This window comes from Juglans regia, chromosome 7, assembly GCF_001411555.2.
Source record: "Juglans regia cultivar Chandler chromosome 7, Walnut 2.0, whole genome shotgun sequence".
NCBI lineage: Eukaryota > Viridiplantae > Streptophyta > Magnoliopsida > Fagales > Juglandaceae > Juglans > Juglans regia.
In genome coordinates, this window is record NC_049907.1 from 15,272,861 (window position 1) to 15,291,600 (window position 18,740).

Consider the following 18,740-nt stretch of genomic DNA (forward strand, 5'->3'; position numbering starts at 1 on the left):
GTTTACTATCCAAGCTTACGTGGTTTTATTTGTTTTTTTTTTATATTTTTTGTTGTCTTTTGCATTTATGCTCCACTTTCTGTTATAAGTTTTATGTCTGACTATCAGAGGTTCAAATCTCTTTAACTTTAGGAACATGCTTGTCAATCCCTCCACCCCCTCTTTATGTTTGGCTCACTATTATTTTTTATTTTATTATTATTTTTTACTTATTTTATTATTATTAATTACTTTTAACTTATTTTTTACTACTATTTAATATTTTATTATTATTTTTTCATTACTTTTTTACTATTATTTACAAACATTATCAACACTTCTCACTATCCAAACGTACCCACAAATCACTTTGTCAATTTCATTTTCTTTTTGAAATTCAAAACTATAATCTCAAATCCTAACATTATTATGAACTGGGCGGAACCTCCTCTCCATCGTGAAAGGGTAGAGGCAGAGTTGAAGAAAAAAAATAAAGTCACGTAAATTTGGATAGTAAACAGAAAGTAATAAAGTAATAATGATATTATTACCCCATTGTTTAAAGGGCAAATCAATATCTTGCAGCCTAATGACATTTATCCCCTCTCTGAATGAGGAAGGATGTTGGGGATGGGTTTCCATGGCTAATCCCTTAAAAAATTGTAAGAAAATAAACAAAAATAAAAAGTTGAGGGGGCCGCCAAACACGTCCTTACAAAATCAGTTAAAAGAGTTGAAAACTTGAAACAAGCAGGGCGGGGGCGAGGAAATAAAACAAAAGGAAATACAGTGTTAGAAAGAGAGAGAAAAAAGTGTCCGGAAAACGTTGGGAGGCTCTCAATCTCTCCTCACCTTCCGCTCTAACTGTTGCGATGGCACTCCCTCATTCTCAACCATTTTTAGCTGTCAATGTATTGCTTCTTCTTCCTCCTCCGCCTAATTTTAGTCACTACAGCCAACCCAAAAAACCCACCAAATTACCTTTAACAAATTATCATTGGAGCTGTTTATTCAACGATGATTTTTAGTCATCTTCATCCTTAAATCTTCTGGGGTTCTTCACTCAATTATTTAAGTTGAAAGAAAACATATTTCATGTTTTCTCTTTCTGGGTATCTGATCCCTTTTTGTGTGGGAAAGATGCACCAGAAAAACGTTGTTAGTTTGTGGTTTGTTTTCTTTGGGGTCCTGACCTCTCCGGTTCATTCCAAGACAAAATCCCCGGATGGTAAGTTCTGTAGATCCCTATTTTTTTCTTTCTTTTTTTGACATTTCAGTTTGGGTATATGTTTGAGATGTTATCTGGGCTTCATTTACTTCTAATCTCTGTGGTGATTCCAAATGCGGAAAAAAAATTGATGCGCCCTTTTATGTATTCAAGTGGATCACTAGAGGGAAAGTGAAGCGAGTTTATATAAGGGCGTATCAATTTGAAGTGTGGGTTTGTTCTCCGTTCTGTCGTGGTGGATATATTTACATTCCACTTACGAGATTATTGGCTAACCTTATGTCTTCAAATAGGAAAAACTTCTAACAAAATGAAAGGAAACGTTAATACTTGTCTTTGGCAATCAAACTCATAGAACCTTCAGTGGTTCTTAACCATCTTATTCATATATCTTTTGTTTTACCACATGGTTATCCTTTATGATCTTGGGTAGGCGGTTATAGCTTAATTTTCTACTGAGAGAAATTGTTAACCGATTTTCCCGCAACATAAGTCCTATGAGGGGTTTAGTGTCTCATGTCTCATACAGACAATTCAAGGCCCATACCAATGCGATATATGATATATACATACATACATACATACATACATATATATATATATATATATATATGTATATATTCACATCTTCTAATACAAGAATAAAACTATTTATGATTTCTTTCATAAAGTATGGAAAATCTTTCACATTTTTCATAATATTAAGAATAGAGAACAAGTAATTGTTGGATTTCTGAACCTAATACTAGTTTATGGACAAGTTTTTTATACGCAAGTAATGCATGCTTGAATACCTATCTAATGCTTTCTTAGAATATATTGTGCTGATTTCAAGACTTTTACAGTGAAAACTAAAGTTCTTTAACATAATTGCCAATAATTTTTACCATATTGCTGGATTTCAATTTCTTTCTTTTATATTTGAAAACTAAGACTTGCATTTGGATGTTGAGGTGATCTTAGATGATTTGAGTTGATATATGAATACTAGTGTTTTGTGGGTCTTATTGAGATGTATTTAAATGTAAATAGGTTAAGATATGTGTTCGAATATATGAAAGAGGTTGAGATGGGTTAACTTTTGTATGGAAAGTTGAAGAGGTAGAAAGTCACATCAATAATTGGTTTGAGATGAGTAGAGTTGATTTTAACAACCAAACACACCCTAAGCCTTTGTTCTCTTTACAGTCTTTTGGTTGTAGAAGCAAATTTTTATTTCAAGTTTTTTAACGTCAAACCATCTGCAGATTGTTGTGTATTTTTTGATTAAATACCATTGGGGAGCACATGCTTTCTAAGTTAATAAGTGCAATGCAAAGCATGCGTCTCTTGTACATACCTAGAGCATTTCATTAATGTATCTGCTGCTTTGTCTCTTAGATTCTGTCTTCTATATCCTGTAAATTCTGGGAGCTGTGGAAGGAGTTTCATTTTTAATTTGTATTGATGAGTATTGAGAGCAAGTTTCTTCTCTCCAAAAGGAAGGATAAAGTACATAGTCAGTCCCTAGATTTTACACTGTTATATTGTTGCTCTTCAAATTTTTAATTTTATCATCTTTGTCATCGGATTTTTAATTGAGACCCTCCATTAGATTTTCATTAGAAAATTTAATAAAAATCTGATAGGGGCATGCCACATGTGGACATGTAGCATGCTATGCATGAAAAATAAAAATATTAAAAAAATATAAGAAAGAAAAAAAAATATTTTTATAGATTTTTTAATGTTATTTTACATTTTTTATTATTTTCTTGGCATATCAAATTTGCGTTATATTTTCTAACGTAAATTTGACGAATGCTCTCAATTGAAAAAATAATAAATCCAAGGATCAAAATGATAAAATTGAAAACCCAAGGAACAAAAAGATTACGATGTAAAACCATGAGACTGATTATGTTGTTAACCAAAAAGAAATGAAATATCGGTTATACATATTTAAAATTTAAGATCCTGATCTTTTTGCTGGCTGTATGTTTGCAGTCTCTGCCCTCAATGTGATGTATAGCAGCTTAAATTCTCCTTCAGAACTGAGTGGCTGGAAATCGAGCGGGGGTGACCCTTGTGGTGACTCCTGGGAAGGGATCAAATGTTCAGGCTCATCTGTAACTGAAATGTATTTGGCCGTTTCTAATATCTGCATCTATCTTAATCCACCTATGGTAGAAAACTTCTGTTAATATATTCTACAGAATGTGCTGAAATCTTTGAATTGAACATTCTTTCTCGGGAAAACTTTGCAGAAACTTATCTGGCCTTGGACTCACCGGATCAATGGGCTATCAGCTATCAAGCTTGACATCCGTCACTCAGTTGTGAGGCCCAGCTTTTTTTTTTTTAAAAAAAAAAGGCATCTTTTGGGTTACACTTATTTTTTATATAAAGAAATTCACATGAAGATCATTCGTATGTTTGTCTAGTACAGCGATTTAAGTGACAACAACCTCAAGGGTGAGATACCATATCAGCTCCCTCCTAACGTAGCTCACATGTAAGTCAGCAGACAAAATTCTATGTAATCCTAGATTATCATCAAGAGAAAATATATTCAAGCCATAAATGTTTTGTTTATTCATAGCTTCACCTGTTTGGCACTCTTATGCCCTGCAAACATGATTTTATGGTCGACTTCAGCAATCATTTGAAGCTCTATACTGTTTATATAGGTTCATAGTATTGTTCTTTATTCTCTTCCTTCTTTTTGGATATTTTGATCTTGTTTCTCACTGTCCTTCACAAGATTGGGGAATAGCTTATCTAACTTCATTGACTGCATTAGATTGATTTTCAACAGCACTTCTGTTGGTATAGCTGTACATCATCTGCATCTCTATTCATGTCCTTTGATTGGTAATTGTTGTGGCTTGTGTGATGAAAATAGGGATGGATTTTGGTGTCAAATATGATGTTCATGCATTGGTTAGATAAACTATTTAGGTTTTTCTATATTTTATGATCCATCCTCCAAAAAGACAGTAGTCTTTAAACACATTCTTTCTTATGAGAAATTTATTGTTGTTACTTTGATATTCAGCTAGTCCAGGTCTCTCTTTATTGACCTTAAATACCCATCATACTGATCTTGTGCGCTTAATGTGCAGAGATCTTTCTCATAATGGCTTCAGTGGTGGTGTACCATATTCGATTTCTCAGATGACTGATCTTGAATACCTGTAAACAAACTTCATTCCTGTTTTGAATTAATTTTCTTTTGTAGAGCTGTTTCTCATTTCTTTCTTGGTGCATGCAGAAATCTTGGTCATAATCAGCTGAATAACCAGTTGAGTGATATGTTTGGAAAACTTTCAAAGCTGAAAGAGCTGTAAGTGTTGCTAACATGGCACAATTTGCCTCACCTCCACCCCCCCCCCCCCCCTTTTGTTTGTTTTTAAATGGATGTGTATTGCTTTCACTTGTTTATGGATTCACGGTCTTGTATTTAATAAGAACTAAGCTGCCTTCTGGCTTTTACGAAAGCTTTCTGCCCTTAAGTCTCTCTATTTCATGCGTTCCAAAATCTTATTTTACTTTTTCAAATGCCTGTTCTTTCTATTACCATCTCAAATTCCTTCATTAGCTACGAAATTATTTTCTTTCATAAAAGAAGTATGATATAATTGGGCACTATTTGGAAAACTTTGAATTAAATGCAATATTTTCTAGGATTGTATAACTATTTTGTTTAAATAAATAATTTTGTGATTCCAATTAATAGGAAAAAACTAAAGAAGAAATTTTCTTGATAATCAATTTCTTGCATTGATAAAGTACATGAAATACCAAAGCCAGTGGTAAATATCGCTACTGTAGTCGGCATCGGAATAAGTATAAGATGACATCAGAATGAAAATTTTTATGGGGGTCCGTCGCAAATCTATCAGCAAAATGGACAGAGCAGTAATGAATTTAAACATCTTTGTCTATATAGCATATGCAAAAAATGGTGGGATTGACCAACTAATGCCAGAGAGTAACATCGAGAAGGTGGTAATTATCGTTTTAATGATGCTAAAAATGAAGTCTTATGATAGACCAAGCAGCTTTATGGTTTGATAGTATTGCTTAGTATTTTTTTCATATGTCTGGGTATTATGATTGTGGTACTTGGAAGGAATTTTTAAGGTGGCATTATGAGTTTTTTTCCCAAGTAATGTGATCAAGATAGAAATGGAAAATGGAGAATAATTTTGGGGGTTTCATGGCATGGAGAAATACTCCTCTAAACTTATCTACATAGATCTATGTATTGCAAGAAAGATGGAAGTTTACCCTCATAGAGAAAGACTGCAGGATTGGGAGGTGCAACCATTGCTGAACTCATCAGATTGGCCTTCTATTTCTATGGCCTAGGACATCATTAGATTTTCTGTGTTTGAATACTTATAAACAAAAAGATTTTCTGTGTTTGAATGGATTTGGCCATCATGTATTATGCTGGAAATTGATCTGGCTACATCTTGTTCTGAAGTTGCATTTATGATCTTGTCACTTACAACCTTTGTAATACTCTAGTAGCAAAGAATACTCGGTTCTTCATGATTGTCTCCTTTGCCAGTCTCACTCGCAATCATTCATCTACTCACCATTCATTCCTTTGTAGATTTAGTTACGGCAAAGTGCCCGACATGAAAATGTAATTAGCTAGTATTGTGAACTGCCTTACAGGGATCTTTCCTACAACTCACTGTCAGGAAATTTGCCTCAAAGTTTCCAATCTCTCTCAAGCCTCAAAAAATTGTAAGGAGCAATCATTTTAAGTTTAGATTTTTGGAGTTTCTTGCCGCTAACTTTCTTATACCTTTATGCAGGAATTTGGAAAATAATCAATTCAGTGGTCCAATTAATGTCTTAGCCGATCTTCCCCTCAAGGATTTGTAAGTGGACCTCCAGTTCATTTTTATTACTCTGCAATGTAAGGTTTCCATGAAAATTTGTACTAGAATTAATACTCAGTTTTTTCAATTATTAGACATTTTGCCTCTTAGTTTTAGTTTATCCTTTTATTTTACTCTATAGTTCCAAGAATATATTCTGGTTCATCTTTTTAAGATATTTTATATTTTTGGTTTTGTTTCCACACTGAAATCATAAAAAGTACCTTTTGTTCTTCGAAGTAGGAGAGAGGAAATATTCGGAGTTAAGATATGTCTCACATGAGGAGTTTGAAATTGTTGTTTTTGGACCTTCTATTTGTTTGGCAGCCATGAATTATGCCTGCCTATTGCTTAAATTTTTTTATGTACCTTCTTTAGCTACCTGGCTGACTGGCCAAAGAGGACCCAATTTATTAGTTCTTCTGATTCCTTTGCTCCCTACAATCATATGATATCATAGGCTTGCTCTGTTTGGCTAATTTTATTTTTGTTTCTCTTTCTACAAATTAGCTCCCAGTTTAGTGTTATGAATGCACAAACTTAATTAATGAAATATGAAGCTTCTTGTCAAACATGGATTTGTGTTATTGAAGAATGCCTTGTTAGCCTAGTGATTTAAAAGAAATTATATCTGCAATGGTCTTTATACATCTTCAGTATTGCACCGATTTGCCCATGATATATTTGACAAAGGGTTAATACTCATTGGAGAATTCTACAACGAGATGAATGATGTGCAGTTTTCTTTTTTAATTTAATACAGTGCTTACCACTTCCATATGTGCATCTTCCAATTGGTCAAATATGATCCAAACTAGTTGTTTTTAAAGTTTCATAAATACTGCTGAAGTTAGTGAAATTGACATGCTTAGTTTATCATGATGTTGGCAGGAATGTCGAAAACAACCAGTTTACTGGCTGGATTCCTGAGGAACTCGAGGATATAGACTCAGAGTGAGTATTCTGTTCAAATTATTTTTATTTAGGGATGCAACAATTAAAATTTTCTTTTTGACTTTGCGATTATCTATAATAAAGAACTGGAGGCAATTCCTGGTCATCTGGGCCTGCTCCTCCTCCTCCTCCTGGTGCAAAGCATCATGCTAATCAACACTCAACTAAAAATAATGATGGGAAATCTGTCAAGAGTGGAGTGGCAATAGCTGGAATAGCTTTGGGCGTACTGGTAGTAATCGGGATTCTAATTGCTCTATTTTCAAGAAGAAAGTCCCCTCCTCCTTCTCATTTCCTTGATGAAGAGAGGATTAGCCAGCGTAGATCCTTTACCCCCCTTGCATCTCGGGAATTATCTCAGGACTTGCATACAGGAATATGCAAAGACTTCAAAGGTGGTTTTCTTTATCCTGCATTTTTGTTCTTTTAGGTATTTTCACTATAGTTGCCTTAATGATGTAGTGGGTCCTGACCTTTTTTTTCCCGCTTATATAGAGTTTTCATAAAAAAAAAAAAAATTTACATAATAAAAACTTATTAAAAAGCACAAAAGGTGCAAGCTAAGTAATATCTTTGTACAAAAGATGATAGAAGATAGGAGTACCCTGCATTCAACCTTCCTTGGTACAGAAAGTAAGTAATATTACCCGCTTAGGTTTTATGCTAATCATCCTAGAGATAACTTGTAATTGAGTGATAATAAATGAATGAACCCACTTTTGCAAATTGCAAATGGAGTTTTGAATAGAAATATATGTATTTGAGGCTTGCATATTTCCTCTCTACCTGATGTTGTGTTTTGGCCTCTGCTCTAGAGCCATGGAGAGATTAGTTTCTGATCTTTGGTTATTTGGTTAAAACTATGGCTTTTGTGGCCATTTGATGTCTTACCTTTCTGTAAGTGTTGACTCATTTTTTTAAAGATGGTTTCTGTCTTTGTTTTTTTCCCCTTCTCATAATGGCTTTGGGAAATGCGGACTTCACCACTCCGACTGTATAGATAATAGCAGATCATTGGATTCATCTGCTTCAATCGATATAAAGTCCTTGCAGAATTCTTCATCAAGCTGTCTTAAGCATGCACCTTCAGATTTTAAGCAATCTTATGATGACAATGAGTTTGCAAACCGTCTAAATGCAAGACGAAGCACCTCTGTTCGAGCTATCTCTTACTCTTTGGCAGATTTACAGCTCGCTACTGGTAATTTTGCGACAGGCCGGCTTCTTGGTGAGGGGTCTATTGGGCGTGTTTATCGGGCTAAATATGCTGATGGGAAGGTATTTTCTGCCTGGTTATTACATTTCTACTTTTTCATTCATGGCTTTCCAACTTATACACTTTTCTTGGCATTGACCATGAGCAAATAATATACCAAAAGAGATCCCTGCTGCCACCCCACCCACCTTCATCTGGGTTTCTGATCTCCACTTATTGCTTCCGTAATATTCTTCTCCCTTTACCAAATCGTGGGTTTTTCTAGAGACCCCAGAGGCTCGCTCAAGAAGGCAAAGAGGCCCTTTAAAAGTGATCTTTCATATCTTCTACATCAAGTGCCCACTTCTCAGGATTTTCTCTCATGGGAATTACCATAGCAACAAAGTATATGGTGCTATAGATACCTGGGAATTATAGTTAAAAGATGGTATCGTAGTCTACATTTACAGCTGATGCAACTTGATATTGACACCTCATTACTACTTAAATAATTAGTTAACACCTAAGTGATTTTATAACTTGAGCTTTCCTTAACCAGCTGCCTTAATTAGTTACCTAACATGCATTCTTTGTCAAAATGGTTTCAATGCGCCTCAATGGAGGGTTTCCTTCTCATTAAATAGCCAAGAAATCCCTTAATTACAGCCTACAAATAATCAGTAAATAAGGTAATGATCTAAGTAAGGAAACTGTACAGCAGCTTAGTGCCTAACAAAATGATCTCCTATACATATATACATTGACTGCCATATATACATCGTTGACATCCCCCCTCAAATTGATGTTGGTCGATCAAGAAGCATCAATTTGTCAATCATGTATTGATGGCGGTGGCGAGACAGGGCCTTGGTAAAGACATCAACAGTTTGGTATTCGGTGGAAATGTGAGGAAGTGTAATCACACGTTGATCAAGTGTTTCACGAATGGAATGACAATCTACTTCAATGTGCTTGGTGCGCTCATGAAATACTGGATTGGCAGCAATCTGAATATCACTTGTGTTATCCGCATGAAGAGGAGTAGGAGTAAGCTGCGGGATACCAAGTTCACCCAACAAACCCCAAAGCCACACAAGCTCCGAGCATGCTGATGACATAGCACGATACTTAGATTCGGTAGAGGACTTCAAGACTCGATCCTACTTCTTATTCTTCCAAGAAATAAGAGCATCATCAAGGAACATGCACCAACTAGTAACTGAATGCTGAGTATCCACACAACCGGCCCAATCAGCCTCACTATAACCCATTAATTGTAAGGAGTTCCTTGTAGAAAATAATAACCCTCTACCAGATGTACCCTTGATATATTGAAGAATCCGTCATACTACTGTTAAATGAGAGTGACGAGGAGCCTGCATAAACTGACTGACCTGCTGTACATCAAATGAAATGTTTGGTCAGGAAATTGTCAAATAATTCAAACTCCCTACTAGCTGCCGATACAAGGATGGATCAGATAATAGTTCACCCTCCTCCTGACAAAGCTTCAAATGACTTCCAGAGGTGTAAGTACTGAGTTCCCAGACTGAAGACTAGCCAAGGTGAGAATCTTTTGGGTATGCTTGTGCTAATGCAAAAGCATACCATTGGGACAAGAATGCACCTCGAGACCAAGAAAATACTGAAGTGGGCCAAGATCTTTCATATGAAAGGTAGTCTTGAGATGCTGTTGTAGTTGCTCAATCAACTGAGGATCAAACCTTGTGATAACAATATCATCCACATATACTAAAAGTGCAACAAGTCTAGTGGTAGTCCTCTTAAGAAAGAGAGAAGAACCAAACTGACTCTGAGTAAAATGAAAATCAAGAAGAGTGGTATGAAACTTCTCAAACCATGCACGTGGTGCCTGCTTTAATCCATACAGAGACCGCTTCAACCGACAAGCCTCAGTGGAGGAGTGAGTGAACATACCAGGAGGATGAGTCATATATATTTCTTCCTTCAAATCCCCATGTAAGAATGCATTCTTCACGTCCATCTGCCGAATAGACCATCCTTTAGAAGCAGCAATAGCCATAATAGTTTGTACAATAGTCATCTTGGCCACGGGTGCAAAGGTCTCCTCATAATCAATGCCATACTCCTGACAATTCCTAAGAGCCACCAAACGAGCTTTATACCTCTCTATAGTGCCATCAGGCCATAGTTTGATGGCAAATACTCATTTGTATCCAATGAGTTTTACCCCATCAGGACATGGGACGATGTCCCAAGTGTGGTTGTTCTGAAGAGCCTGAAGTTCCTCTTGCATAGCTTGCCACCAACAAGCTTTAATAGAAGCCTGAAAGTAAGATTTGGGCATAGAGGTAGTATCAAGAGTAGCCTGATGAGCAGTATGTGAGAACCCATTCCTATCCGGGGGACGTGAAATTTGAGAGGACCGTTGAGGTTCAGGTGGAATGGGATCAGACGTCGGTTCAGTGTTAGGAAGGGGCAGTGGAGACTGTGGGTGACGTCTTTGGTACACAATCCCTGGCTTAAAGCGTTCAAGAGGACAAGACTTATCATCAAAAATAGGAAGTTGAACAGAAGCAGAATCATTAAGAACACAAGACTGGAAGAAATATTGGTTTTCAAAAGAAAACCACATTTCGAGAGACACGGAGCTTGTTAGCATCTGCATCATAACACAAACCCTTTATATGCGTTACTATACCCGAGAAAGGCACACCGAGCAGCCTGAGCAGTAAGCTTGTGACATTCAGTGGATGGCAAGTGAACAAAATAGATACAGCCAAACATATGAAGAGAATTATACTTAGGAGTAACACCAAACAAACGAGAATATGGAGAGTCAAATTGTAAACTTTGAGAGGGTAGACGATTAATCAAATAAATAGCTGTAGATAAGGCTTCTACCCAAAACCTAGGAGGCACAGAAGATTCAATCAACAAAGTACGAACAACATCCAAAAGATGACGATTCTTACACTCAACAACCCCATTCTGTTGGGGAGTGTAAGGACAAGATCGTTGGGAGAGAATACCCTTGGTTTTGAGATAATTTTGAAACTCATTGGACATATATTCCCCCGAGTTTGAGCGTAGTATCTTAATACAAGCAGAAAATTGGATCTCAACAAAAGGAACAAAAGCCTGAAGAGTGGAGAACACATCAACTTTAGATTGAAGGAAATATATCCAAGTGAAATGACTATAGTCGTCAATGAAGGTCACAAAATACTTGTGCTGAGCATGAGAAAGTACGGGACTCGCACCCCATACATCAGTATGAATAATCTCAAAACATGTGGAAGCCCGATGCCATGTAAAGGAAAAGGTAAAGATTTGCTCTTACCAAGTTTACAAGAACTACAATCAGAAGACATTTTAGAAAATGAATCTTTATTCCCCAAATAACCATGTTTCATAAGATGAGTCAAAACAATAAAATTGGGATGTCCCAATTTCTTATGCCAAATATTACTATCATTAGCAACAACAATACAAGAAAAAGAATCAAAACTAGGAATGGAAAACTGTATAGGAAATAAATGTCCCACTTTAGGCCCTTTTGTGATCACTTTCCCTGACGCTTGATCCTGCACACAACAACTATTACGAGTAAAGTGAATTTCACAATTATTACCTACCAGTTGTCCAATAGAAATTAAATTCGTAGATAATTCGGGTGACACAAATACATTGTTGAAAGAAGATCCCAGATTTCCAAATGCAGTGATAGGAAGAGTACTACCATTGGCTATTTGAATATGCTGGTCACCCTTATACTTAACAAACATCATGTAAAGCATCTGTATTGCTAGTCATATGATTGGAAGCCGCAATGTCAACCAACCAAGGAGAGGTGAGTAGATTTCCCTTACCTTGAAGGCCAAAGGCTGAGAAAGCGGAGACAATCATCTATTGGACCATCTCAGGTGCAAGGGTAGATGAAGAACCAATTGTAGGTTGCTGCCCTGGAGTAGGAACAAAGGGTACAAAAGCTAAATTGGACAGGAGAGCAGTGTGAAACGCTTGACCTTGTCTATTCTAAGTTCGCACACGACAGTCTTTAATGATATGCCCTTCCTTTTTGCAGTAATTGCAGAATTTCTTGCTGCAATGCTTTGCAATATGCCGAAACTCCTTGCAACTATAGCACTGTATCTGTGTCTTGGATCTTCCTCTCTCTTGAGCAGCATATGCCACATTAACCATCTCAGTAGTCACAGTGTTTTGAGTTAGGCCTATTTGAGTGGCAAGATGCTGCTCTTCTCATAATAATTCCCCCAAGCACACATCCAAGGAAGCAATAGGATTACGGTTTATCAAACCAGCCTGCGCAGTCTCAAATTCTGGTCTTAGCTTCATCAGAAATTGGTCTCTTTGACTCCCAGCATGGACAACTTGCAGCGCTTCTAAGGCTTCCTTGGGAACTTTAGAATAAACTATCCCAGAATATTCACTCCACAGATTAAGGAATCCAGCATAGAATTGTTCAATAGAAAGATTACCTTGTCTGTAGTTGGCAATTTTTAACTCTACTTGAAACTTCTGGGCAGCGTTGTCTTGATAATAAACTCGCCTGAAATAATCCCACATCTCCTTAGCAGTAGTGAACAAACAAAGATTGTTGATCATATGTGGTTCAACAAAACTTAATAGCCAGGAAACAATCTTGGCATCCTTGCTGGCCCATGAACTAAGTTCTTTGGGATCAGTGGGAGCCGTAGAAGACCCATCCAAATGACCCCATAGTTCATTCCCTTTCACAAACATCCTGAACTGAAACTCCCAGCTTGCATAATTCTTTCCATTAAAGCGAACAATTGAGTTTTCGCCTGACATGACTACCACAGAAAACTCCAATCACCAAAAATACCAACACTAAGAGGCGCCGATAGCCCAAGAGTACCAGAAAACGCTGACCACCAAGAACAGAAACTTCTTACAGCACCAGAAAATGCCGACCACCAAGACAAAAACTTCCGACAGCACCAAAAACGCAGACAAAGGGAAAGCACCTCAGAAACTAGAATAGAGAGGACCGACTAGATTAGTCCCCTAAACCAAGAATGAGTCTCACAAGAGAAACCCAGCCAAAAAAAAAATCAATAGCCCAAATCACCCAGAAATATGAAGGACTGACTTTAGATTGAGGGCTCTGAGTCAAAACGGTTTCAATGCCCCTCAATGGAGGGTTTCCTTCTCATTAAATAGCCAAGAAATCCCTTAATTACAGCCTACAAATAATCAGTAAATAAGGTAATGATCTAAGTAAGGAAACTGTACAGCAGCCTAGTGCCTAACAAAATGATCTCCTATACATATATACATTGACTGCCATATATATACATGACTGCCATATATACATCGTTGACATTCTTCTCACTTAGCGGAGGCCTTTGCCATTTTAAATGGACAGTCTACCCCTATTTTTTCTTTTAACTAGAAAGAACGAGGCCTTATTGTTTTCAAGGGGCATGAAAGAAAAAGAATGAGGTGAAAGGGCTTTTTGGTCAGCTTGTTGTGCACTGGTCAGGGTTCATACATTGAAAGAATCTGTTGTGTTGTTAGTAGATGAGGAAAGGGAAAAGGGATAACTGAAAGAATGGAAATAATTTAAGAATGCATTGAAGTTTCATTTATTTAATAATCAAAATTAAATGAGGATATATAACTCAGAGACAGAAAAAATTGTTTATTTGCATCAAGTTTTTGAAGGGCATTCTAGACAGAGATGTTTATATCATCTTCTATGATGGAGACAAATGGTTATGGTGGTTCTGACTGTTCAGATTTGTTTAACCATGGGAGACCACTCATGGGATTCCAATGCTGTGCTCTTTTACCCTGTATATTCATGAAAGAGTCAATACTTCTAGAATCCAATATTAACACATTTGAGACCACGAAATATTGTGTGTCCAGGCTAGCAGTGACCTTATAAAATACTTATAGGAAACTTACCCCATGGTAGACTAAGGGCTGGTTTCGTTACATAAAACCAAATTATCTCATCTCATCTAATATAATCATTACAACTTTTCAAAACTCCCACACAAAATATAATAAACAATTCAACTTTTTCCAATCTCAAAACAAAAATAATATTAAAACATTATATTATAACAATATTTTATTCAACTTTCAACAAAACATCTCATCTCATATCATCTAAACTACGTAACCAAACGAGGCCTAAGTCTTTGGGACTTTTAATTGACTCGATTAGCATCTTAATGATAATATGCTTGTCTAATATTTTTTCTGTCAAATTTCATTGGTTGACTCATTAAAAAAAGGAAAAGAAGAAAGTGCCAAAGAAAGTGGGATGCTCCTAACTGGCATGACCCTAAATTTGTAAAAAACAAAGTGCCAAAGTTCCCATGGGTGTAGACAGTCTGCAACAGTCATCAACATGTTTGTGTCTGAATTTAGATTTGCAAGGGCAGAGAAATGCCATCAAGTTGATCATACGGACTTTCAGATTAATGATTCAATCTTCACACTCTCAATTACTATTTTTTTCTTCTTTTTCTTGGATTCATCAAGAGCTCTCTACAGCAGTTCCTTTTGCATAAAACTCTTTAGATCTCAAGTTCCTTATGATTATTTACCTGTCAGATGGTCTGGTTAACTTAACATCACTTAAATCTGTAATGAATTATCAGGAAAAATGCCTCCGTGTCACTAACTTTAAATTTTTCATTTTAACATTCAACTTCTTAAACGTTATTCAGGTGGTCTGGTTTGATGTTTCTAATATAGTGTCACCAACAACTTCTTGTAGTTGCTTCATTATTACCATCATAATACTGTTATAATTGATGAAAATGGATGTAAATAATTCTTTTGGATTACTTTCATATATTTATTTTGGATTTATTCACTTAAATCCCATTTTGAAAACTTATGTTTTTTTCCCTTGTGTTATATTCTATAGTTCTCCAATCTCATGCAAACAAGTTAGTTATTATCTTCTTTAAACCATCCACCTATTTGTAATGTGCCTGGCACTCACTGCTGCATTGTTTTGCTTGATCCTGTTAGTTATTGCTCATACTTGACTTTCTTGATTGATTATTTAAATAATGAAAATCTAAGTTCAAATTGCAATGAGGAATAGGTGAGTTTCATACTCATACTTTTTAAGTACTTGAATTTACACGTTTTTCAGGTTTTAGCTGTGAAAAAGATTGACTCCTCACTTTTCCAAGGAGGACGAGTGGAAGAATTTGTTCAAATTGTGTCAAACATCTCCAGGCTTCACCATTCAAATATTGCTGAGCTTATCGGTCACTGTTCAGAACAGGGGCATAACATGTTAGTTTATGAGTATTTCAGGAATGGCTCACTTCATGAGTTCTTACACATGTCAGATGACTACAGCAAGCCACTAACTTGGAACACAAGAATAAGAATCGCATTGGGCACAGCCCGAGCTGTTGAGTGAGTTAACAAATATATTACCTTTTGGATGACTTCTATTTTTTCGGTCAATAAGAGCAGATATAACAACTAGTACCTGTGAAATTGCTGTATCTATGTGTATAATTCATGTAATCACAACTGCTCAGATGGTTATTTTAGATAAATTTCTGTTTCTTGGATGATTCATACCAATCACCATGTAGTTCTTTTTCCTTTTTCAGTCACCAACAATACATTACAGTATGACTAGTTGGTAGCCTCATTGCATTTAGCCTTCTGCTTAGAATTTAGATTCATCCCAGTATGTAATCGTTGGTGTGAATCTACACTAGCTGGTTTAGGTTTATAAGGGCACCGAACTCTCTGTAAGGACCCAACTCAAACTTCAAACCCCAAAATGAAGCCAATGTCACAAGTTTGAGAAGAAACCTCAGTTGACCTGAGTGAACACGGGAACTTCTGAGGGTACAATGGATTATATCTGGTTAATTGGCTTAAAAAAACATATCTACCTAAGTTTAACTACTTACATACTTTAACAGCATGATATTCTTTAGTTTCAATTCCTAAATATTTTACCAACACGGTATTATATGCTTGCCAAATTGATCTAAATATGGGTTTGGTTAATTGTGCCATAATATGGATTCATCCAACTTGCTTTATAATTATCATTATATAGTTTATTTATTTTCTTTTAATATGAGCCTTTTTGTCAGTATAAGTCCAAATGGCTTGCATCACACACACACACACATTATGAAGTGAATATGATGATTGATCACAGCAATTTCCTGTTGGTTATGCAGTTGTTAACTTACGTTCTTGATTTCAAAGTCAAAAATAATTTTTCATTTTAACATATCTACTTCTAATTATTTCAATTAATGCTTCAAACATCATTCCTGTGTTCAGGTACCTCCATGAGGTCTGTTCTCCATCGTCTGTTCATAAGAACATTAAGTCATCTAATATTTTGTTTGATGCTGAACTCAATCCCCATCTCTCTGACTGTGGTTTGGCAACCTTTCATCAGGTTAGTGTTTCTTGAAATATTTTAGGTTTTCTTACCGTAACAATGGCTTGGATATTTGGTTTAAATTCTAAGTAACAAAATCTAACGATTATCCCTAAAGTTGGTTTGTATTGCTAAGCAAACAAAAAAATTGGCTCATGATTTGAATCTGATCTGTTTAGCCGGGTCTGGTACACTAATATGATGTAGTGCATGTTGATGACCCAAAGTCTCATACCTGTTGAGGTATAAAGATAGTTTACAAGCACGACAGGTATCTCCACTTAGATTGGTCGACATTTCTTGAATACGAGTAGAGTCAATAGCTTGGTGTCTTATGATTACATCTATCAATATTGTTGGGTTTATTCAAACTTGGAGAGTTTCTCAAGTGATCATAGACTGGAAACAGCAGATCCTCTCTCGTATTTGTACTTCTAGAAATCTAATATTATGCGGTCATGCAGTATCAATGAGGAACACAGCACTATATCTGGTAGTTATGCTTGCAGGATGTTTGCAGGGTGATCAGGGCTTCACAGAAGACATATTTCTTAAGCAAAGGAATGCATACTTATTTAATTCACTAAGAAGTGAACTTTTCTTTTCAGCGTACTAGCCAAAACCTTGGGGTAGGATATAATGCTCCAGAGTGCACAAAACCTTCGGCCTACACAGTGAGAAGTGATGTTTATAGTTTTGGGGTGGTCATGTTGGAATTATTGACAGGGCGGATGCCTTTGGACAGGTGTGACATTGTTGACTTAAATACTTCATTCACCAAGCTCATTTATCCAGTCCTCATATCTGAATTAGAGTCATTCCTTTCATGTTTCCAGTTCAAAACCAAAACCCGAGCAATGCCTTGTACGATGGGCCACCCCGCAGCTTCACGACATCGATGCATTGGGAAAAATGGTTGACCCAGCCCTGCGCGGACTGTACCCTCCCAAGTCACTCTCCAGATTTGCTGATATTATTGCCCTCTGTGTTCAGGTGAGAACCGTGCTCTTCTCATTCTCTCTAAAAACAAGTTCATCAGGAAAATATAGTAGGCATATAAAAAAATATTTTCACTTCTCAACGAAGTGGAATTTGCACACATAGATAGATAGAAAGGAAAGCCCAACTTGAGCATGCAAAAAGATGGCAAACGTCTCTACAAAGGTGTTTGTACGCATCCTGCAGGGCCTAGTCTGGCTTGGCTTTGGGCTAATATTGACTTTGCAACGTAGTCTAGCTATCTTATTAATTAGGAAACCTGCACAAGGGTTAGATATCTTTTCTTTGTATTGAGAACGTTAGAATGATTAAGAGTAATGCTTGATGGGCATTTGACAACCTATGTTGAGGTGTTACCTCTTGCTTCACGACTGTTTTTTTTTTTTTTTTTTTTTAATCTTGGAAGTGTTTTAACGTTTTCTACTTCACATTTATGTTAGTTGGAGCCCGAATTTCGGCCACCGATGTCTGAGGTGGTGCAGTCATTGATGCGGTTAGTCCAGCGGTCAAGTTTTAACTATAGAGATGACTTTGGTGGTTCTCGTCGGATGGATGACCATGACTATTAGTGATTTATGCTCCGAGATTGTATATATATACATTCCATGTGAGATTGTTCCGAATTAAGGAGAGTTATTTCCATTTTCCTTTATTTTTTTCCAACTCTTGCAGTAAACTTGTTTCTTTTAAGAAAGCAGAATGAGCGGTCTATGAAGTCAATCTATAGAAGGGTTAGTACGAGCTGCTTCTGAAGTTAAATGAGGGACATGGTGGAAATTGAAAGAGTTACCCTTAAAGCCATGTCACATGGGATTCTTTCTTTTTATAACTGGTTTTCTCATTTCTGAAGATTAGAAGATTCAAGCAAAGCATTATTGATTTTTGACTTCTGTTATATACAGTCTCTTTTGCATACTTTTTGTGCATATCACTGATGTGATTGGCCAAATCAGTTATTTTATATTAAAAAAAAGTAACGCAGCCAATTACATTAATAGAGTGCACAAAAAATACGTAAAAGTGATTGAACGTTGAATTTTTTTTTTCCTGTACTTTGTGGATGACATCACATAGTGGGACTAATAA

The 18,740-nt window shown here is 36.3% G+C and overlaps 1 protein-coding gene across 1 annotated transcript; it reads left to right on the forward strand.

The window, feature by feature from the left end:
* Positions 1-764: 764 nt before the first annotated feature.
* Positions 765-18,513, forward strand: LOC109004269 (protein STRUBBELIG-RECEPTOR FAMILY 5-like). The gene is made up of 16 exons (XM_018982773.2): positions 765-1,207; positions 3,194-3,326; positions 3,454-3,525; positions 3,636-3,701; positions 4,312-4,383; positions 4,461-4,532; positions 5,876-5,947; positions 6,019-6,084; positions 6,976-7,038; positions 7,123-7,433; positions 8,039-8,316; positions 15,384-15,655; positions 16,553-16,673; positions 17,264-17,400; positions 17,492-17,648; positions 18,095-18,513. Exons 1-16 carry the CDS (start codon positions 1,075-1,077, stop codon positions 18,221-18,223), a joined length of 2,154 nt encoding a protein of 717 aa, XP_018838318.1. The 5' UTR covers positions 765-1,074; the 3' UTR covers positions 18,224-18,513.
* Positions 18,514-18,740: the final 227 nt, after the last annotated feature.